This window comes from Leucoraja erinacea, chromosome 7, assembly GCF_028641065.1.
Source record: "Leucoraja erinacea ecotype New England chromosome 7, Leri_hhj_1, whole genome shotgun sequence".
NCBI classification, from domain to species: Eukaryota; Metazoa; Chordata; class Chondrichthyes; order Rajiformes; family Rajidae; genus Leucoraja; species Leucoraja erinaceus.
Window position 1 is genome coordinate 10454772 of NC_073383.1, and position 23765 is coordinate 10478536.

At 38.5% G+C, this 23765-nt stretch overlaps 1 protein-coding gene across 3 annotated transcripts in view; it reads left to right on the top strand.

Moving 5' to 3' along the window:
• The window catches only part of LOC129698643 (glutaminase kidney isoform, mitochondrial-like), a 77500-nt gene that overhangs the window by 45054 nt on the left and 8681 nt on the right, over nucleotides 1-23765 (top strand). For 2 of the 3 annotated variants that reach the window (XM_055637775.1, XM_055637774.1), the window contains exons 14-15: nucleotides 886-978; nucleotides 23016-23077. In XM_055637775.1, the coding sequence (XP_055493750.1) occupies nucleotides 886-978; nucleotides 23016-23077 (155 nt within the window). Of the gene's footprint in view, nucleotides 1-885; nucleotides 979-8795; nucleotides 12608-23015; nucleotides 23078-23765 lie in introns of those variants that run through there. The other variant, XM_055637776.1, reaches the window with a different exon arrangement.

Consider the following 23765-nt stretch of genomic DNA (forward strand, 5'->3'; position numbering starts at 1 on the left):
GGACTCATTTTTTTTACATTGTTTACTTGTACTGACTTTTTTTTCCGTCCGTCCAAAAATGTATATGATTCTATAATCCTTTTGGGGAGAGAGCTCCAAAGCTTGCTCGCTTGCAGGGGTAGATCTTTTCCTCAATATAATGCCCCAATCGTTGTTCAGAGATTTTGACTCCAGCCAATATGTCAATCCCAGTAAGAATTGGTCCTGGTAGATTGCCTCTGAATACAGTGAGACCAGGCCCAACATATTATGCTTATGTCATAAGTGATCTAAGAGATCAGGGAGTATACACATTTTTGCAAGCAGGCATAAACAAACAATACAATGAATTGCATCGAGATATTATTTATGGGATATTCACTAAGAAAGGTTCCAGCTCAGTACTCAACTCTTTTTTTTTTTGTATCTAGCTGAACCTTAATTTGCTTAGTTCTTTCTGTTGAGTCAAAATTGCTAAATGTCTGGGGGGTGGAGAAGATCCTTAAATCCCCAGATGACTTTGGTGCTCTATCTGATCAACCTTTTCCCCTGCTCCCTGCTTAGATGCAGAGCATTCTGAGTGATCTTTTTTTCTGTCTTTTCGTGCTTCAGATGCTCTTGACCTTGATGGGGATGTGCTGGGAGGTTATTGATATAACCAGTGTGTGAAAGGAGGGCAATGATGGCAGTGCTAAAGGCTTTTAAAGTGTACAATTTTGCATTTCCGGTGTATGTTCTCAACTACCAAACTAAAAAAAGAAGTTATGGTTTCTGCACCAGAATATGTATATCATGCATTTATAGCATTAAATCATTCTGCAATATAAGCAGTTTGTGAATTTATAATGTAGTTAATTTAAAAATATTTGTAATAGTCAATTAAATCCAGATTTTCTCAATTTTTAGGATCTTGTCTCGTTATTTAACTTCCATAATTATGACAATTTGCGGCACTTTTCAAAAAAACATGATCCACGGAGGGAAGGTGGTGAAGTAAGGGTAAGTTTAACCTTTGTTCTAAAAGATGAAACGTAAACATTGTTACAAAAATTACCATTGGCATCCACCAATCTTCTGCATTTTGCTCGGGATGGGTCACCCTATATATAGTATCCAAAAAGTGTCCGTTCTATGGAAATTTCACTTTGAAATGGGGCGGTACGGTGGCGCAGCGGTTGAGTTGCTGCCTTGCAGTGCAAGAGGCGCGGGTTCGATCCCAACCACAGATGCTGTCTGTACGGAGTTTGTACGTTCTTCCTGTGACTGCGTGGGTTTTCTCCGAGATCTTCAAATTCCTCCCACACTCCAAATAAGCACAGGTTTGTAGGTTCATTGGCTTGGGTTTGTATACCCGGTATAAGTGTAAATTGTCCCTAGTGTTAGGATAGTTTTAATGTGCAGGGATCGCAGGTCCATGCAGGCTCGGTGGGCCGGAAGGCCTGTTTCCGCGCTGCATCTCGAAACTAAACTAAATAATAATTGCAGTGGGTTTTTATTTATAATAGCAGGACTGAATTTAACCAAAGTCTTGCAATTGGCAAGTTTCACATGGTATTGAAGTATATAAGTCAGTTTTTATTTTTGCCTCTTCAGGTACGATAGTTTGCTTGATCATTAATAACATACTTTTGTACAAATATAATTTCCTGGAAAGAAACAGTTCAGAAATTATAAATAGTTTTTATAATAGTTTTTAGTTCATCCAGAAATTCTGCTAAGATGTATTCCTTTTCCTTCCAGCAACTGGTTCTACCTAATTTCAATGTATTCAAAATTAGTCACCTTGTAGTTTCTAGTTGCCTTTCTTAAAAACAAAACCTTGTATCTGTAAATGAAGTTGCAGAGAAGGGGTATATGGATTGATTAAAAAAAAAAATGGGAGGGCAAGTCCATGAAGCAGTTTATAAAACACATGTGCATGGTGCAAAAATAGACAACTGCATCCAGGTTTATGGAATAAATGCAAGTCTAAATTGGGAAATTTAGTTTGGTTTCTTGGGCACTAGTTTACCAAGGATATTTTGGAGAGTTGACTTGTCTTTCTGAGGAAGTAAAGACATTGGTGTGCTTTCTTGTGTATATAGCATCAATGTGGTTGGTGGACCAGGACTAACTGGTTATATTTGCACAGGAGCTTGAAGCTCTTGACCATCTCCACTTCAGCACCATTGAGAGAAACTAGGATGCGTACGTATCCCCTTCCTGAAGTCGATCAGGTCCTTTGTTTTGCTGGCATTGAGGGAAAGGTTGTCTTGACACCATGTTAGTAAGCGCTTGTATCTCTTTCCTGTACTTCATCTTATTGTTGTTGGAGATCCGGCCCATAATGTTATTATCTTCAAACATGTGATGGAGTTAGAGCAGCTTATTGACCATACAGTCACGTGTATTGGGGGAATATAAGTTTTGTTGAAAATTATCAGTGTCCAAAAGTACAGTTTGTATTGACATAGTTTGTTGATGACACAGATGTGAAAAAGCACTACCTTGTTTATTTTCTGATTCAATAATCTGCATCCATTAGGCTTGTATGCACAGCTGGGGTTTTTTTCCATTGTTGTCATTGTATCAATATGAAAAGATGCATCCAGAGGTTGGAGGTAAAAAGCATGGAAAATTAACTTTTGCTCTGAATTGAGTAGTTCCTAGCCTGTAAAAGTAATGAAAAGTTGTTTCATACCTAGGAGTGAAATCTTTAACTGTAGAATGATCTATACTTCTGGTATCCAAACTGTTGTGCAGTTTTCATTGAAATGTTTTTAAGAGATTTTCCGTCAGTTTTGCCCAGCTGCATCTCATTGCTGTTATTTTAGATGTTTTTTGCATCTGACTAGAAAGACTGAAATATAAATGTACTCTATACAGTGGGATTCCAAACGCATTCACCAGTCATTAACTTGCAGCTATACATCATTGGCACAGAAAGGGTGGTAGGTGTATGGAACAAGCTACCAGAGGAGGTAGTTGAGGCTGGGACTATCCCATTGTTTAATAAACAGTTAGGCAGGTACATGGATAGGACTAGTTTGGGGGGGATATGGACCAAACACAGGCAAGTGGGACTAGTGTAGCTGGGACATTGTTGGCTGGTGTGGGTAAGTTGGGCAGAATGGCCTGTTTCCACACTGTATCACTCTATGACTCTAACCCGATTATACAATGCCCTTCGTAATGTTTGGGACAAAGACACATTTATTTATTTGTTTCTGTACTCCACAATTTAAGATTTGTAATAGAAAAAAAATCACATGTGGTTAAAGTGCACATAGTCAGATTTTAATAAAGGCCATTTTTATACATTTTGGTTTCACCATGGAGAAATTACAAACATTATGGTGCCCCATTTCAGGGCACCATAATGTTTGGGGCACAGCAATGTCATGTAAATGAAAGCAGTCGTGTTTAATTTTTTTTGCATATCCTTTCCATGCAATGACTGCTTGAAGTCTGCGATTCATGGACATCACCAGTTGCTGGGTGTCTTCCCTGGTGATGCTCTGCCAGGCCTGTATTGCAGCCATCTCTAGCTTATGCTTGTTTTGGGGGCTAGTTCCCTTTGGTTTTCCCTTCAGCATATAAAAGGCATGCTCAATTGGATTCAGGTCGGGTGATTGACTTGGCCACTCAAGAATTTACCATTTTTTTGCTTTGAAAATCTCCTTTGTTGCTTTAGCAGTATGTTTGGGATCATTGTTTTGCATTGTCAATGAACTGCCGGCCAATGAGTTTTGAGGCATTTGTTTGAACTTGAGCAGATAGGATGTGTCTATACACTTCAGAATTCATTATGCTACTACCATCAGCAGTTGTATCATCAACTGTTAGGCTCTTGATTCCTATGTAGCCTCTGTATTTCTGTTCATGAAGTCTTCTGCGGACAGTGGTCATTGACAAATCCACACCTGACTCCTGAAGAGCGTTTTTGATCTGTCAGACAGGTGTTTGGTGATTTTTCTTTATTACAGAGAGAATTCTTCTGTCATCAACCGTGGAGGTCTTCCTTGACCTGACAGTCCTTTTGCCATTAGTAAGCTCTTCTTAATAATGTTCCAAACAGTTGAATTTGGTACGCCTAAGGTTTGGCTGATGTCTCAGTTTTAATCTTGTTTCTCAGTCTCATAATGGCTTCTTTGACGTTCATTGGCACAACTTTGGTCCTCGTGTTGATAAACAGCAATAACATTTTCCAAAGGTGATGGAAAGACTGGAGGAAAGACTAGGTGCTGAGAGCTCTCTTATACCTGCATTAAGGAGGCAATTAAACATCTGAGCAATTACAAATGAAGCCATGTGTTCCAAACATTATGGTGCCCTTAAATCGGTGGGACTATGTATTTTCAAAACTCTTTAGATTCTGGAGTAGTTCCTGAGGATTGGAGGGTAGCTAATGTAACCCCACTTTTTAAAAAGGGAGGGAGATAGAAAATGGGGAATTACAGACCAGTTAGTCTAACATCAGTAGTGGGGAAACTGCTAGAGTCAGTTATTAAAGATGGGATAGCAGCACATTTGGAAAGTGGTGAAATCATTGGACAAAGTCAGCATGGATTTATGAAAAGTAAATCATGTCTGACGAATCTTATAGAATTTTTCCAGGATGTAACTAGTAGAGTGGATAAGGGAGAACCAGTGGATGTGTTATATCTGGACTTTTAGAAGGCTTTCGACAAGGTCCCACATAAGAGATTAGTATACAAACTTAAAGCACACGGCATTGGGGGTTCAGTATTGATGTGGATAGAAAACTGGCTGGCAGACAGGAAGCAAACAGCAGGAGTAAACAAGACCTTTTCAGAATGGCAGGCAGTGACTAGTAGGGTACCGCAAGGCTCAGTACTGAGACCCCAGCTATTTACAATATATTAATGATTTGGACGAGGGAATTGAATGCAACATCTCCAAGTTTGCGGATGACACGAAGCTGGGGAGCAATGTTAGCTGTGAGGAGGATGCTAGGAGGCTGCAAGTTGACTTGGATAGGCTGGGTGAGTGGGCAAATGCATGGCAGATGCAGTATAATGTGGATAAATGTGAGGTTATCCACTTTGGTGGCAAAAACAGGAAAGTAGACTATTATCTGAATGGTGGCTGATTGGGAAAGGGGGAGATGCAGCAAGACCTGGGTGTCATGGTACACCAGTCATTGAAGGTAGGCATGCAGGTGCAGCAGGCAGTAAAGAAAGCGAATGGTATGTTAGCTTTCATTGCAAAAGGATTTGAGTATAGGAGCAGGGAGGTTCTACTGCAGTTGTACAGGGCCTTGGTGAGACCACACCTGCAGTATTGCGTACAGTTTTGGTCTCCTAATCTGAGGAAGGACATTCTTGCCATAGAGGGAGTACAGAGAAGGTTTACCAGACTGATTCCTGGGATGTCAGGACTGTCATATGAAGAAAGACTGGATAGACTCGATAGAATTTGGAAGATTGAGGGGGGATCTTATGGAAACTTACAAAATTCTTAAGAGGCTGGACAGGCTAGATGAAGGAAGATTGTTCCCGATGTTGGGGAAGTCCAGAACAAGGGGTTACAGTTTAAGGATAAAGGGGAAATCTTTTAGGACTGGGATGAGAAAAACATTTTTAACACAGTGATGAATCTCTGGAACTCTCTGCCACAGAGGGTAGTTGAGGCCAGTTCATTGGCTATATTTAAGAGGGAGTTAGATGTGGCCCTTGTGGCCAAGGGGATCAGAGGGTATGGAAAGAAGGCAGGTACGGGATACTGAGTTGGATGATCAGCCATGATCATATTGAATGGCGGTGCAGGCTCGAAGGGCCGAATGGCCTACTCCTGCACCTAATTTCTATGTTTCTATGTTTCTAAACTGTAGTTGAGACCAGTTCATTGGCTATGTTTAAAAGGGAGTTAGATGTGGCCCTTGTGGCTAAAGGGATCAGGGGGTATGGAGAGAAGGCAGGTACAGGATCCTGAGTTGGATGATCAGCCATGATCATATTGAATGGCGGTGCAGGCTCGAATGGCTGAATGGCCTACTCCTGCACCTAATTTCTATGTTTCTAGGAGTACCTAACTTGCTTTTCTTATAATTTTCATTCTATTTATAAACTGCACCTATTTTCTATGTATAAACACAGCTGTAATTTCTACACGGTGAAACCATGGTAATACAGGCCATCCCCCACCTCACAAAGTGGGGGGATATATCCCCCATCCCCCCCCACCCAGAATCACCGGCAGTGCTTTCCACGGTACAGAAAATTTGACAAAAAAAACTTTTGTTATTTCAAGTGCTTTTTTTTTTTTTTTGTAGTTGGAAAAAGGGACAAGAAATAATCACTTAATTCCTGATTTTGCAAAGTCATACAGATTATGTTTTGCTCGGGAGGGGGGGGGGGAAATCAGAGTATTTTGAAAGTATACATTCTCCTTTTTCTCGTATATTTCATTTTGATTTGAATTTAGAATAATCATCAATAACATTAATGAAGGGGGTATATATTTGTGGAAATTTTACTTTTTTTTTAAAGTAAGACTTCCGAGAAATCTAAAATGCATTAGAAATGTACATTTCAATGCACTGAGCCTCTTGCCCAGAGTAGGTGAATCGAGGACCAGAGGACAGATTTAAGGTGAAGGGGAAAAGATTTTATAGGAATCTGAGGGGTAACTTTTTCCAGGTTATGGTGGGTATATGGAACAAGTGGTGGTGTATGGAACAAGTTGCCAGAGAAAGGTAGTTGAGGCAGGGACTATCCCAACATTTAAGAAAAAGACTGATACGTGGATAGGACGGGTTAGGAGAGATGGACCAAAAGCAGGTCGTGCAGCTGGGACATGTTGGCGGGTGTGGGCAAGTTGGGACGAAGGTCCTGTTTTCACACTGTATCACCCTATGACTACATTATACCTCCACCATGCATGAATGCTTCAAAATCAAGTGGTCGAGTTTTATTGCCATATACTCAAGCATAGAAACATAGAAAATAGGTGCAGGAATAGGCCATTTGGCCCTTCGAGCTTGCACTGCCATGCAATATGATAATGGTTGGTCATCATACCCCTTTCCCATTCAGTACCCCCTTCCTGTTTTTTCCCCATATCCCTTGATTTCGCTAGCCCCAAGACTAAATGTAACTCCCTCTTGAAAATATCCAGTGAATTGGCCTCCACTGCTTTCTGTGGCAGAGAACTCCACAGAATTCCTAGATTCTCTGGGTAAGAAAGTTTGTCCTCATCTCAGTCCTAAATTGCTTACCCCTTATTCTTAAACTGTGGCCCCTGGTTCTGGACTCCCCTAACATCGGGAACAATTTTCCTGCAGTTACATTAAGTGAAAATCTAGCAGGCAAGCAGGATGCTTTCTCCAACCACTCCCATTTGAAGGCCACTATCTTCCACTGCTTCTAAGCAGTGCTTGGTACCTACTTCCAGCAGCCACTTGTTGTCCTCCAGGATGCTCCGAGCCGCAGCCTGGTCCATGCTGGTCACTAGGGCGAATCGCGGCAGCAGCGCAGCGCTTCCGATGACCCAGGACTGTTGCACTGAGGCTGCTCCATGGCTGGAGCTGCAGCGAGTGACTCGCCAGCCCCTGCTCCCCGTCCGCATCTGCCCCTGCCGCTGCTTCTGCTTCCATCCCTCCCTCCATCCCGGTTCTCCAACACCCTCGACCAGGTTGCTCAGTGCACAGCAACGCCTCGTCTTCATTCTTATGCCGTTGTAAAGTTGGTCAGCGCGATCATTTCATTGATTACACATTGCAATGGTTGGATGCTAACACTCCTAACTTCCATTGCTGCCAGTGGACTTGGCACCAAGTTCAGCGCATGCATGTCCTGTGTCAAGTTGCGAGGTAGACTTTGCATCCAACCCTTTGGCTTTACACCTGCTTTATGTAGCATAACACCATTTGTTTGAAACGGTAAGTAGAGGTATGTTATTTATTTTCCTTAAAACTTGTGACTTTAATTCCTGTTTAAAGTTGTTAGTATGCAAATCAATTAATATTTAAATTGTGTAAATCCTTTCAAACTATTTTTAAATTACACTAATCAGAACTTTAAGACCGATGAGCGTTAAACTCATAAAGGGCAGTTACGTGAAGATTTGTCTGAGGCAGTTACATTATGCATGATCACCACAGCAGTGAAGTCAGGAGCTTGAGTGAACTTGCAGGGCAGCAGCCGGGGAACTGTGCAGCTGATGGGTGGGATATAGACATTATGGGGGGCATTATGATTTAGCAAAGCAAAGCCAATAGCAATTTAAAGTTGAAATTTAGTAATACATTTTAACTATGATGCAGCTTGTTCTGTTGATATATATTTCAGTACTTTTAAAAGCATAAGGTATTGGCATAAAATTATTTTTCAAAGAACATTTTTATTTTCTTGTATGTTGTGTAGACTGCCATTCATATTTGCTTTTCCATAGTAATGTTGCTTGCATCAAATAAACTAGTACCCAAATTACCCTTTAAAATAGATCATTTTGTAAGAAGTGAACAAAATTGATTGGAAATTATTCCACCAATCTCTATATACTCTTGACTCTAGTTGAGCATTTCTACAAATATAAACTTACTTTGTGATTTGAGCATATCGGAACAATTATGGGAACAATCTTTGACACTGAGCGAGTTACTATATGGATGCATACTCTGGCAGTTTATTAGATTATTTAATTAAAATTTTAATTTTAAGGAACGCTATATAATTTTCATTTTATTTGGATTTTAACACTGTTGGTAGTTAACATGGTTGAGGAGATTCATCAAACTTTAGTGGGTAATTGTTTGACAGTCATACAGGATATAAAATATATAAATATTTAATTCATGTTGCTTAAAATACCAGCATTCCTTCGGATCAATGGATTATGAAAGTCTCCAGAAAGAGCTTGCACTTAATGGGATTCTATGGAGAAAAGTATCAACTGAACCAAATGAGGAAGACTCTTCCACTACCGTTGTATATAGAATGCAAGGTCCTGCTGTAAGAAACTAAAACAGTTGGATTTGATTCATGTTTTTGCTGCTCTTGAAAACTTTTGATTGATTCTGATGCAATTATTTGTATGCACAAAAGTATCATATAATAACTTTGAGTAAGCTCATTTATATTTTGCTTCTATTCTATTGTTTCTTGCACACAGTAAATAATGCAGTTTGCTCTTGTGCTGTGAGCTTTGAAAGCATCACTCCCAAATTTTTTTTTGCATGTAGGTCTGTTAGCCAATGCTACAAATGCGACTATCTCTCTGCTCCTGCTCAATGTCCAGCTTGGGACTGCCCTGGGAAATATTTAAGCCTTGATAATTAGCTACGATCAGAAGCTCAGAGTTGGTCCCTTCAGCTGATTTGTGTTTGTGCTGGTCATCAAGTGCCTGTCTATTCTAATCCTCTTCTGGCACTTGCCCACATTCTTCAGTGGTATGCTCTCAAGTAGTTATCTAATATTTAAATGTGAGAGTATCTTTCTCGATCATCCCTTTATGGTGTCCTTTACATCCCAATATAGTTGCCCTAAATTTCTCTTAGTATTTGGTATGGTTCATTTTTGATTTCTCCTTTACTATCCTGTAGCCAAATCATCCAAATATATAATGTTGGCTTGCAAAGGTTTTTGAAACCATGTTCTATCACATCACCACTGTGTTTAATTTCTTTGCCAGATTTTAAAGGGCACAGTTATTACTGTCCACCTATAAAATTTGTTCTTGACCATAAATTCCATCCTCCCCACTGGTTATGTTGAGCTGAAACAGATGACCCAGATTTTGCTGCATAATTTTGTCTCTGCAATCTTACAATTGATATCCCCCACTTTCACAACGTCATGCTTGTTTATGAGCCTTTGCTGCCTCACCCTTGGCTTTGCTGTTGATAACTTTTATCTTCAATTTTAGGCTCGGCCATTCAATGAGTTCTGAGCTGGTATCCCAACTCCAATCCACTATACGTGACCTCATTAGTATTTTACTGCTAAATCGTAGTAGTACTAAAGGTTGCTTGCCCATCAGCCCATTCTCTGTAACTATGTTGGTTCTGAGTTCATCATTATGCAATCATGCCCTTGCCTCTGTTATCTCTAACTACTACTCCCAATCCAGAATTTGTTGAACCAAAACTTAAAATATTTCCCACTCCCTGTGATACATTATTTGCAATTTTTTGGGGTCTTGAGGTCACATTCTTTCCTCTAACCTTCTGCCTTTCCATTCCTAACTTTTCAGATCCTCAATTTCTGTTCCTGAACTAACTGCTCTGGTCATCCACCCAAATTTCATTCCTATGCTTTGTTCTTGTCTGGTTCTGCCCCATGTTAAGTATTAATACATACATGAAGCATGTCTCTTTAGACTATTGAAACATACCTACAAAGGTGTATTAGGTATGGGGAAATGCAAAAATATAAAGGGTGCATTGACAATTTATCTTTGCTTGTTGAAAAGTTCCTATTTTAGGAGTTTTTTTGGTGGGCGTTTTCTCTCTCTAATTAACCTTCCTTTTCTCTGATAACTGGAAAAATGGCCAATTGAAGAGTTGAGTCTGCCTTTCTCAGTAGTGTTAGGGCAAAACTGAATGAGACTGGTTTCTGCAAAGAACATTTCATGATTGAGAAAATAAGGCTTTCGGCAGTGGTGGTGGTTGGCATTGTTGCGTTTGCATTTGGCGCACACACTTGTATGTATGAATGACTGGATTGGAGTAGGTTACAGAGAAAGAGCATATTGTTCTATCTAGTCTTTGCAGGCTGGATATTTCTTTTGGAGACGTGTTTGGCAGGAGGCTATGGACATAATATTGGAAATGGGCTTAGCTGCATATTTAATGCTAGAGTTTTATATACAGTTTAATCAACAAATGGCACATTGCTGACTAAAATTAAGATTAATCTGTACAGTGAATAGTATTACATGTAGTCAAGCTGTAATATTGAAACTGCCAGGAAATATTTATTACAAAAATATTTGATTTTAATCCAAGTGAGGCTGTCATCATTGCATCTTCTGGATTTTTATTTCTGGCTGGCAGATACTATAAATGTATTATGCTATGAATATCGTCTATACTTGTCATATTATAAGGTGTGTGTGGCGGTGCATGAACAAAAAATAAGGACATCGGCAAAGAACTGTTCATAACCAGAATTTCTCAGGACCGAAACATTATAGTGAAGTATTTGCAAATCAGAATTAAATATCTGATTAGTCCAGACAGGTAAAATAATCTGGATTTTAGAACTGACAGATCGTAGAATTGTTAGATCGGCACTTTAATAGGAATATTTGTATGGAGGACGTGTGTTGGCAGTTAACGTAGATTATTTGCCTTTGGAGATTTGGGATTGAATTAAATGCATTTGTATTTCAGAGCAGCCATGATGTAATAAATTGTGGGGTAGGTTTATGAGACTGGATAGCACAATCCTGATCTGTAGATTCTGTTAGCTGTTGGTACTGAAAGATTAATTTGTAGTTTCATCAAATAGTGCCGTTTGCAATTTTGACACTTTACAGTATACCACACAGTTTCCTTTTGATCTTTCAAATTGAAAGATGTTTACATTTCCAAGTTTTTATTATTAAGAGCATGATATAAATGAGTGTTATCAAAGGATTACTCTACGGTTAGGATATAAAATCAATATTAATGCTCATAAATTTGCTTGCTGATTTGCTATGTTTCTTTACAAAGTACTCCAAACATTAGTATTTCTATAGTTGAAGTTGAAAAAATATATATGTATAAAGCAACACTTTTATTTGCAATGTAACCTATTTACCAAAGACTGACTTCCACATAGATTTTGAACATAGATAATTAAAAATTAAGATCACCACACATGGGTATCTCTGCAAACATTCTGGCTTTTGGGCTCCTGGTCTAGGAAATTAGCATGTAGATCAATTCATTTAAAGCAAGAAATTGGAATACTAATAGCACATAAATTGCTTGCCATTTCTTATTGCACTGAAAGACTTTGTGTTTTGCGGTGTAGAATTGAAGCTTGCTTGACTTAAGTAGGCAATCCTTTTTTTTCCCCCCAAAAATAAATGTTTGTAATTGATTTAATTCCATGCATATATTCCAGAAACTGTATGCAGCTAAAGCTACGACTGCAATGTCATTGATTGCACTTATTTTTGTCCCAATTTAAACCATGTTGCTTTTAACATTGATTTTGTCATCTTTTTCTATCCACATTGTGAATGTGGAAACTGTATATTGATCCTTCAGTTTTTCATGTTATCTGTATATTTGAAATTCCAGCAAAGTACATTCTAATATTCATATATTTGTAACTATTATGCTGCAAAACGGGTGGTTGTGTGGCAGTTGCTAACATCTTGATAGTCAATTGAAATGGTAGCTTAAAGACTTGGATGTCCTGAGAGTATTCTGTAAGATGCAGGTAAAGAAGTATTCTATTACAGAAAGTGTTAAGCAAAGATCATAGAGCCTTTGGTGTTAAGTGTTAAATAAGATGTACAATTTTAAAATGGTATTAATTTTGTATCACTGGGCTTTCAATGTTTTATACTTGTTGCATTTCTAGTGCATTTTGTTTGTTTTGTAATTTACTTTGCAACAGTAACCAACATTTATTTTAAGTTTGCGTAGTATACTTTGTACTTATTTTGTATTTAATAAAACAGCTTTATCACACATTTGTTGCTGTGTATATATTTGCTAACAATATGATTGAAATTGTAGGCTGAATTTAAGCAGTTTGCATTTATTTTTTTAATATGGCTAAACATTTGGTCACTTCAATCAGAGATGAAAATTCCCATTGTGCATTCGTAGAGTCACAAGAATGATTATCATTGTAGTAAATGAAATTGTTTTGGAGACTTTGGGGGGGGGGAAAGATTGGAAGTCAGGGTTTCTGAGTGAAATTCTATGCTGCTCTGTTTGTTAAAGGCTTTGCCATAAAGATTAAATTCCGTGAAGGCGACATTGCGATGAAACAAGACTCTCCCACTAAGCATTTTATTTTAAATAGAATTAATGCAATCATGCTAACTAGTTCAATGTAGAACTGCCACTAACAGGGTTTCAAAATACATACTGCAACTGCTTGTGATATTAAAACTGATGGGAAAGACAGAGGGTTAAACTCCACAAAGAAAAATCTAATTTTCAAAAAGAATTGCATGTTTCCCTGTGTTTAAAATTTCATTTCTAATGCTGTCCTCATTTTTGAGATTTTCATTGCCATTACTACTTTTCTTAGGTCTAACTCGCCTAATGAGTAAGTTTGAGCACAACACAAATCCATTAATGTTTTCTAATTGTCCAAGAAACCATAGTCACAGTACATTCCAAAAAAAACAAGTTTGACTAATGTTTATCAGATAAAATATCTGAAAGGCCAATTTACACTAAACCCGCATTCAAAGTCGAATAGCTGCATTCCACTTCTCTTGCGTGCAACACAGTGTACAGTGAATAAAGACTTGACCGTTCTTTGCATTTTCAAACTGCACCCAAAACCGATTTACATTGCCTATTGTGTAGACCTGATACTTATTTTCATAAGTGGCATGGATGTTTCCTCGGTCTCTGACGGGGATCATACAAGGTCTCATCATCCAATATCTTGCCATCCCAGCTTCATAAGGAGCCATGCTATTTTGCTATACTTTGAGGAGCAGTGCCTTCATAGCTATTATTTCTACAAATGTGAGACATCCCAAGCTTCAATCCTTGCATGTATGCACTGCTCTTGGCCATAATTACACTTAACCTCTGGATCATTGCAACACATGGCTGCTGTTAAATTCCACATAGCACTGTTTGCTGCTCAATGTGTTAAGGAAGTAATTGAATGCTCTCCTCCACAAATCCAGACTTCCCCAACTTTATCAGTGTGCAAGAGCAAGAGGGCTAATAAAATGGATTTGCTGTCATTGTTTTTTTCTAAATGCAAAGCTTAGATCCTGCATCTGTGTCTCCAATTCTCAATAAGGATGTTCCTTAATAGCAAGGGAGAGCATTCTCTCAAAGTGCGCTTATCTAATGGTTGACTAACTTAGGACCTGACTAACCAATTCTAGGTATACCAGTGGCTTGCTTTATTTCTTAGCCAGTCTAAACTGAACACCTGGAAGTCACACTGGCTGGGATGGTTTTTTGGTGGATACCCAAGATATGCTGCTCGGACTAATCATTCACAGCTGTAAACCCAGCAGATGGGTAATGCCTACTTCCAGAATTTAAAAAAAAAACTGCTGGAGAATCTTGATAGGTCAGGTGACATTTGTGAAAGGAAATGGGCAGGAGTTTACCAGGAGCTTGATGGAACCATGGTAAGAGTACTCAACATGATTTTTGTCTGCAACTCTAGATTCTAGGGTGCTCTAGATTTCTAAGCAGCCAGGTGGCTCTGTGCCTTATTCTGATCTGCTGTGCAATGCATAACTTGGTCGTTAGCTGTTACTGGTAAGTTAAGGAGAGGGAGCTTAGGGGAAAGTTTCAACAACATGGCTAAGTAGGGTAGATGTGAGAAATTGATCTAGGGTTCTGCCATTACATGTAAGCAGCATGAGAGCCCAACAATTGCTCGTTTTAAAACTGCACTTTGCAATGTCCGAAGTTTTATAGAACCACATGAGGTGAAGTTTCAGGTTGGGACCCTTCTTCAGATGGTCTGAAAAAGCGTCCGGACCTGAAACATCAACGATCCATCTATTTATTCCAGTGATGTTGTCTGACCTGCTGAGTTATAACCATATAACAATTACAGCACGGAAACAGGCCATCTCGGCCCTACAAGTCCATGCCGAACAAATTTTTTTCCCCTTAGTCCCACCTGCCTGCACTCGTACCATAACCCTCCATTCCCTTCTCATCCATATGCCTATCCAATTTATTTTTAAATGATACCAATGAACCTGCCTCCACCACTTCCACTGGGAGCTCATTCCACACCGCCACCACTCTCTGCGTAAAGAAGTTCCCCCTCATATTACCCCTAAACTTCTGTCCCTTAATTCTGAAGTCGTGTCCTCTTGTTTGAATCTTCCCTATTCTCAAAGGGAATCTTCCCTATTCTCAAAGTTACTCCAGCATTCTGTGTCTATACTTGATTCCTTATTGGTTTTAATTTTTTTCAGTATTTTGCTTGTAAAGCAGCAACCAAAGTTTTAATTGTTATTTTTTCCAATTGATTGCAAGTACATAGTCTGCTTTTTTCTTGTGGGTTCTCATCATCTAAATATTCATTAGCCAATTTTGCACTGTGGCTGGTGTTGATCTTTACACCCAAAACAGCCAAATAAATCAAAGTGCAAAATGTTAGTCGAGACTCTTGGATAATTATGACTGCTACATCAAATGAGACTGTCCAAGCTTAAAAATAGCTACCTCAGCGATTGCAGTGTATTGATGTAGTACAATTCAGATGTGGACTTGTGACCTTGATTCTCTCTATGCAGGAGATTAAGGAAGGGATAACACAGTCCAGGAAGACTGGAGTGAATTGTCATGCTCCGCTTGACATTTAATGGGTATCTCATGAATAGTTTTGACAGAAGCTTAGGGGAAAGTCTTTGCCCAATTTCAGATGTACAGTGAGGTTTATATAAATGTAAGCAAGTGAATCGTATTTGGTTCACTTGAAACTTTTTATTAATTTGGCTGCATATACAAAAGGAAAAAATAAATGACATAATTAAAACTCAATCCATTTAACATCAAGAGTGTGATGAAATATGATAGTAATGTGTAACCTCTACAAAGTACTACTTGGACAACAGCACCTCAAACATGTGAGGGCAGTGGTTCAAGGATCATCACCTATTGAATTTCCTCAGTTAAGGACATTCTCACTTGGGCTGGGGTTGATATTGCTGCAACTTCATGGTCGCTGGGGTTTAAATCCTGGAATTTATCCTCCAGCTCCACATGAATACTTCCGTTAGAAGATTGCAGCAATTCAAGATGGCTTTGCATTCTCAAGGACATTGAAGGATGGGCAATTAAAAACAAGCCTTATTAACGATTCTATTATCCTGCAAAATGACACAAACTATTTTGTAACATTTTCGCAGCCAATATGTTGAATGAATCTTTATCTTTAGAAATAAGGCATTGTTTTTTGAAAAATAACTTGCAGATAATAACTTCTAAAAATGTGTTGTATTTATTGGTGAGTATGTATATTGGTAAAGAATGGGAATATTTCAGCTGCTGCTTTATCTCATTAGTGTTTAAAGACTAATGGTGTAACATGTATTGCATTAGAGCAGTTTAGTAAATCTAACTTCCTAGGCCCATTTCAGAGGGCAGTTGAGCATTAGTTGGTCCAGAAATGCATGGAGCGCAAACCAAGTAAGTCCTCCAATAAATAGACACTAGGAAACCAGATTGTTTCAAAAAGCTATCTCCTAATTTCATGGTCAATATTGCAATGTGGGATTTGATGACATGTTCAAGTCTTTATTCTAGGTTTTTAGATTACTGGTCGAGTGTAGGACCTGGGAGATGGAAGACGCTACACTCATCACTGACAAGTTAAAGTTTCAGGACCATCTGAATATTAAGGACACCCACGTCACACTCCTAGTTATTGACTATAGTTCAACCTTAACACCAGATTCCGAAACAGCGTTTTCCCTCCTGTTATGAAGCTACTGAATGGACCTCTTGCAAACTATGGGTGTGGTCCCAATCTCCCAACCTACCTCATTGTGGCCTTTGCACTTTTTTTTATTGGCACTTTCACTGCAGCTATAATGCTGTATGTAGTACTATATTCTGAACTCTCTCTCTTTGTACTTGCCACCAGTTCTGCTGTGTATGGCTTGATTATGCAAGTGTACGGCAGGATTTGACTGGCTAGCATGCAAAGTTTTTGCTATCTCAACTCGCGTGACAATAATATACCAAAATCAATAGCATTTCAATCTCTTATGTTGGGGTTAGTACTGCCTTCACAAACAACAGTTGAAGCTGGCCAATAAATATTCCCTGCAAAGAACACATTATATTGGAGAATAAAATTATAATGGCATTGCAGTTGATATTTAATTGATATTTTCTTAAATTAGCGATTAAAAAAAATAGAGTATGTATTGAGGTAAAGGACATGAAGAATTCAGCTATTTGATAGGTTGGAGTTCCTTTACCTTAAGTTGTATAGGAAATGGGGAAATATGTACAGTGACGGAGGAAATGAATACCATTATAATCCAGGAAAAAAACATCAATAATTTCAAATTAGTAAGGGAAAACAAAAGAATTGGAGTTTTGTGTGGAGATGCCTTTTTATGTGATGGCCCAATATGCAAGAATTCACACTGAGGGATTACCTACCATTATCTGAGGGTAGTGATTGAGATTAATACTACAAAATATTCAAAGTAATAGACTTTGTTGGGGTGGTTAGGTGGTAAGAAATTGAGCTGTGGAAAGTAAACAAGAACAAACATTCAGTTATTTACAATCTCTAAGGCAGACGGCTTAGAAGATATTTTAGAGTTTAAAATGAAAGTTGAGCAAAATTTCTTCCCTGTAAGCAAGATTGTACTGAATTTTGTGGAGATAAGGATGAAGCAGAATCTATAGAACCACAGTTATGAAAAATATTTAGAGACAAACTTGCAAATGTTATTTAAACAATAAAAGATCTTTTAAAAATCATAAAATATTCTAAGTCCCACAATATTAATCGAATGAAACCTATAGATATGCATCAATTTTGTGCTATAATTGCAACAAAAGGTCATACTAAACTCTGCTACAGATTTAGTACAATGATACCTGTCAATTTAGTGTTTGCACAAATTTGGATTTCTCTGGACTTTCCCATGGATATGCCATAGTTTTCAAAAACTGATGAGTGAGGGACCATTTCTGTGCTGTATGATTCTTGCATCTTTCCAGAAGCTCCGGAAAACATAAGGATTTGCAATGTTAAAATATAGAAAATGAGATTGGAATATATTCAAAAAGAAACGTCAAACTAAAATATCTGAAAAGGGAATTGGGAGAAGTGAATAGCCTAAATGCTATAAACTTTAGTTATCAACAGTACATTTGCTTAATGCCAGGGTTTGTTTTTTTGATACAATGCAACAAAAGTTTGAATGATGCCAAGAACCATTCAGAACTGCATGGTTAGACATTAGAATGAGGGAAATAGGACTGAGTTTCCAGGCACGAATGAAGGATGGCAATTTTGTCTCAAGGTGCAGAAGGTGAGCAGTTTGTAAGGAAGGAGAGAGAAAACAAATTGTGGCCAGAACTCTGCTCTTGTAGCGGGTGCATGAGAGAGCCCGGAATGAAGGCGAGAAGCCAGGCAAATTCTGTTGAGGCTTTAATCACAGCACGCTACTCTCCGCTTCAGTGAGAGACTGAAGACGGGTCTCGCACCATAAATCCCTGCTCTTATCTTCGTAGCTGGAAGCCGCCCCCGGACCTGTCCATCAAGTGCTGAGAGGGTGGCCTACTCCCCAGGAACCGCCACACTATGATATTTACTTTCATGGATTCACTGAATTTACCTTCCATTGGCTCCATCCACACCATGCTGCCTTGGCAAGGCAACCAACATAATTAAGGACAGCGACTCACCCCAATCACATCTTCTTCCCTTTCCCATCAAGAAAGAGGGACAGAAGTATGAAAACTTATACCTCCAAATTCAGAGACAATTTCTTCCCAGGCAACTGACCCGGTCCTCTCATCAGTTAGAGTGGTTGGTCTGACCTTCCATCTACCTCAGTGGAGATCTTTGAACTTTCTTTAAACAGACTTTATCTTGCACTAAATGTTGTATACTTTATTTGTGGACAGCTTAATTGTAAACATGTATAGTCTTGAACTAAATAGCACAGAAACAAAAGCTTTTAACTGTACCCCAGTACACGTAACAACACTAAACAAATTTGAATGTATTACTTTGCAATTTTGCACAAATAGGCCACACAATTTTTATTGTGCTTATTAAATATGTCTATAATTAAATTGGATTTAATTTTGTCTCGCGACTGCTTATAGCAAATCATTTCATGGACATTGATCGTATACATTTACACTTTACATAAATGACCTTGTCAGCTTCCTTTGACATTCCTGGTTTGATGGGCTGATGCATCAGTGAAAATGCTTAGTAAAGGAAAACAAAACCTTTTTTTATCTGCTGAATGATGCGACAGTCAAACTGATACTTATTGAATGGCTTGTTTTCACCCCTGGTTTATCACACTTGACATAATGTGCTGGTGAAACAGATGGCTGAAGAACATTTGTAGCACTTAAGCGGTAAAAACACTGAAAGTTTATCACTTCTAAACATTCATGAGTGATGAATTTGAATTGTTATTGGTAAAATGGAGCTTTAACACTTTTCTGCATGGAATTTGTAATTAATAGATATTTAACCAAATGCAGACATCTTTCTTTTTAAAATCCATCTGTTTTGCAGGTCTTGGAAATTAATTTTAGACTTTTTAGAAATTATAAAAAGATATGCCAGTGATTGCCAAATCTGAGACAAAATCTGAGACTACTTTCCACACAAATTTAGTTTTAAAGTACTAATTTTATCCAAGATATCACAAGGAAGTACATTCACAGTCTCCTAGAATATCATCTCTGAGAAGTTTGGATGTATTATTGTAAATAATGAGATTTAGACAAAACTGTGCTTGAGCACTGATTATTTTAATCATTGATAAAAATGATTTGATTAAGATTTTTTAATGCGGTATAAAATCTCTAGTTTATTGTGCTTAAATCTTAACCCATAGCAAATCCACTGGGTAAAATGTAATACCAATGGGTCCACAAAACTGACCATATTAAAAACAACTGATTTTAAACCAGTACTCCTGCAGCATGTGTGTTATGTGGCTTTCTGTACTGCTGCAAGTGGTGCTTTTAGAAATCAGCTAAAATGACCATCTCTTGTTTGATAGGCGTCTCCATCACTCATTCCTCCAGATCCATGTGTAGGAAGGAACTGCAGATGCTGGCTGAAACCAAAGATAGACACAAAATGCTGGATTAACTCAGTGGGACAGGCAGCATCTCTGGAGGGAAAGAATGGGTGATGTTTTGCGTCTGAAGAGGGGTCTTGACCCGAAACGTCACCCATTCCTTCTCTCCAGAAATGCTGCCTGTCCCGCTGTTAGCTGGAGGTGGACACAAAGTACTGCAGCATGTTGTGTCTACCTCCAGATCCATTCTCTGTTTAACTCAAAGGACGAACAAGGGCAGAAAGCTAAAGAACCAGAGTAATCAACAGTAGGGCCAGTGAAAGACATCTAGTTAAGGTGGAAGTGTTGTCCATAGCACCATTATGGTGCCCAGAAAGATAATAGACGATTATAATCGAGCCGTCCACAGTGTACAGACATAGATACATGGTAAAGGGAATAACGTTTAGTGCAAGGTAGAATTTGATTAAAGATAACCCAAAAGTGCTCCAAGGAGGTAGATAGTAGCTCAAAACCACTCTCTAGCTGTTAATAGGATGGTTCAGTTGCCTGATAATACTGGGGAGGAAACTGAATCTGAATTTAAAACTCCTGATCAGCGTTTGTAGGGATAAAATGGTAACTGATATTTTTTGTGGTTAACGTGCATGAATGTGCATTAATCCATGTTAATACTTCTAAAAAAAATGATGGAACATATTTATATTTATTCGGCGGTGCCAGAGTACAGAGCAAAGGAATTTAGCGTTTCCTTTGTAATCCGTGGAAAGTTTGTGCTCTGATCACTCTCAGACATAAAGGACTTTGATCCCCTCATGGCAGTTCACCCTGTTAAGCTCAATGACAATACATGTTGATCTTCTTGCACCATTTAATACTCTTGAGCATGGCATATCTTCCTCAACCATGTTCTGGTAACATCAGTTGTGCTAGGTGCACCACCTCAAACCTGAGGCGACAATTGAGATGTGTAGGAAGGAACTGCAGATGCTGGTTTAAACCGAAGATAGACACAAAAAGCTGAAGTAACTCAACAGGTCAGGCAGCATCTCTGGGGAGAAGGAACGGGTGACATTTTGGGTCGAGATGTAGGGTCTCGACCCAAAATGTCACCTGTTTCTTCTCTCCAGAGATGCTGCCTGTCCAGCTGAGTTACTCCAGCTTTTTGTGTCCATCTTCTGCAACAATTGAGATCACAGGAGTGAGCTAAAGGAAAGTTTGCACCAATGAAGATCATCCAGAAAGTAATGTATTTTGTTTTTTTGCTTTACAAAAAAATCTTTCCTATCATTTCTTTGAAAGCTAACATGTTTATTACCCTTCAATTTATTACCCTGTACATTGATTCATAAAATTAATCCTGCAAATAAGAGGAGGAAATGTGTTATTTCTATCATTTCATTTATTGATCCTTTTTATTCTACTGTTTTTAAAACTGACCGAACAGATCAGATAAACTGCTACTGAGGAGTTTATTTGGAATAGTTCACAGATTGGATTGTTGCAACTACAAGTGACCCCTGCACGATAGGGGTGGGCTGGAGAGGGAGGGGGTTTCCTTCCTAGAAGGGAGAGACAAGAGGGTGCTGGATATATGGAACAGGTTGCCAGAGGTCGTGGTAGAGGCAATTGCACTATGGAAAAGACATTTGTACACATGGCTTAGGAACATTTAGAGGCATATGGACAAATGCAGGTAAATGGAACTGGGTCGGGTTCCAATAGGCACCTTGGTCGCTATGGTAACTGGACCAAAAGGCCTATTGCCCTGGTGTATGCTTCTAAAACTCAAAACTGGTCTGTTGCGATTTTCAAGAAATCAGTTGATTTTTTTTTAAAAATTACTTTTTCCACAGAAATTCCATAAGAGTGAATTTTGCTCAAATCTTTAATGTCTCTATGGATGAATTGTCATAACCCGAATGGCTGTAAAGTAGAGTTCACCTCCATATGAATTTGTTTCATAAGTGCCTCATGTCACCACAGATGTATAGATCACAAACTGATTTCCAGCGTTAGTTGGGGTTATGCCTCAAAGTTGTAGCTGTTGCATTCAGAATATCTGCAACTAGCACTAATGTGCAGGCTTTTAGATTTTTTGTGTTAATTTACTTTTGCGTCCATAGCAAATCGAGCTTCAAAGTGTAATCCTGGCATTCTCAAGGGCATCTGGATTGGCTGAACTCTGATTTCTGTTGTGTCAAACCTGTCTATTTCTGCTTCATGTGGATTTGTTTTATTTTGTTAAACATCTTGTACCCAATATGACCAATAAGTCCAAAACATACTGGTGAATAACAAACTAGTATAACAAAAGGGCAAGCTGGGATATATGGGAGCTTTGGTACGTGAAGCCACGAAGCATAAGAAAAACAAATTACAAGCATGCATTCAAGTTTGATATCGCTGACATCGCGGAAATACTGCTACAGCTTGGGAACTGGAAAAGCAGAGTTGCAATACCGAAAATAAGGGACTTCAATAAGAATAAATGACCATAGAAATAGTCAGGAACAATTGTTAATGCATTCAGAATAGTTGTCTACACTTTGTGCAATAGAGGTGATATAATTGTGGAGAGAGCTAGGGGATGCCTAAATATCAATATCGGGGAAAGATGGAAAATACAGGGAGTGGGGGGTGGGGGTTTCTGCAAAATTTAAATTGTTGCAGCCAAAAGCATAACATCTCAACTAATAGAGACAAGTCTTGGGGTCTGTAGAGGAGTGTGTCACTTGGTATTCGTGAAAAGTAACAAACCAAAGTTAATTATATATCTGGCACTTGACCTGTTAGAGGCTTTCCAATAACAGCCAGAACATGAGTGAGTTTAATACAAGATTTGAGAGGGTGAAGAAGGAGTTACAAACCAAGGTTTTAATCTTCAAGGCACATTTGGAAGGGATGGGTGAAGAATTTAGAGCAATACATGACATTGTACTCGGATGATGTTGCGGTTCCTTATGTTTCTAGATTACTGCATGGAAAAAACTGGGATTTTTAATTACTTTGTATTGTCCTTGATTATTTCATATTTGTGGAAGCAGCTATAATTCCAACATTTTTAAAGATGCATGTTTGGAAGTGAATTCAAAATGCTCTTTTGTTTTCCTATTCCCTTTTAGGTGAAGTCTGTAATCAACCTTCTCTTTGCTGCTTATACTGGAGATGTGTCTGCACTCAGAAGGTAAGATTTTTCACAATTAGGTTTATGTGTTTCACCAATTTAATGTGGCATGTCGACTTGCATTTGCAAAGATCTTTATTTAGTAATCTAGGTTGTGGTATGTAAGATGTAGACAAACTTACCAGATGCTTTCATTTACAACAATGGCTAAGGGTTGGGAATTGACATTGAGAATTGTTATTATTGCTCCTTCCAGATTAAAGATTAGGTTATTAAAAAGCATATTTTTGGATTTTTGTGCAACAAAATGATTTTGGAACTGCATTAAAAAATACTGGAACTGCATTAAGTACTTTGGTTGACTAAGTGCAAGGGATTTGATTGGAATTGAAATAGACAGAAAGGACGTAATTTGCCAATTCAATAAATGCAAGTTTTAAGTAACTACAAAGTTGTGGCATTAATACAAACATAGAACACAGAAAAGTACAACACAGGAACAGGCTCTCTGGCCCCCGCACATCTCCTTTACACTTTGCACCTCTCACCTTAAAGCTATGGCCTCGGGTCTTTGACACTTCCATCCGGGACAAAATGGTTCTGACTGGCTACCCTATCTATGCCTTTCATCATTTTATATACTATCAGGTCTCACCTCAACCTCCAATATTCAGAGAAAACAAACCAAAATGTGTCCAACTTCTTGCAGACAACATTCTGGTGAACTTTTTCTAACCTTTCCTGTAAT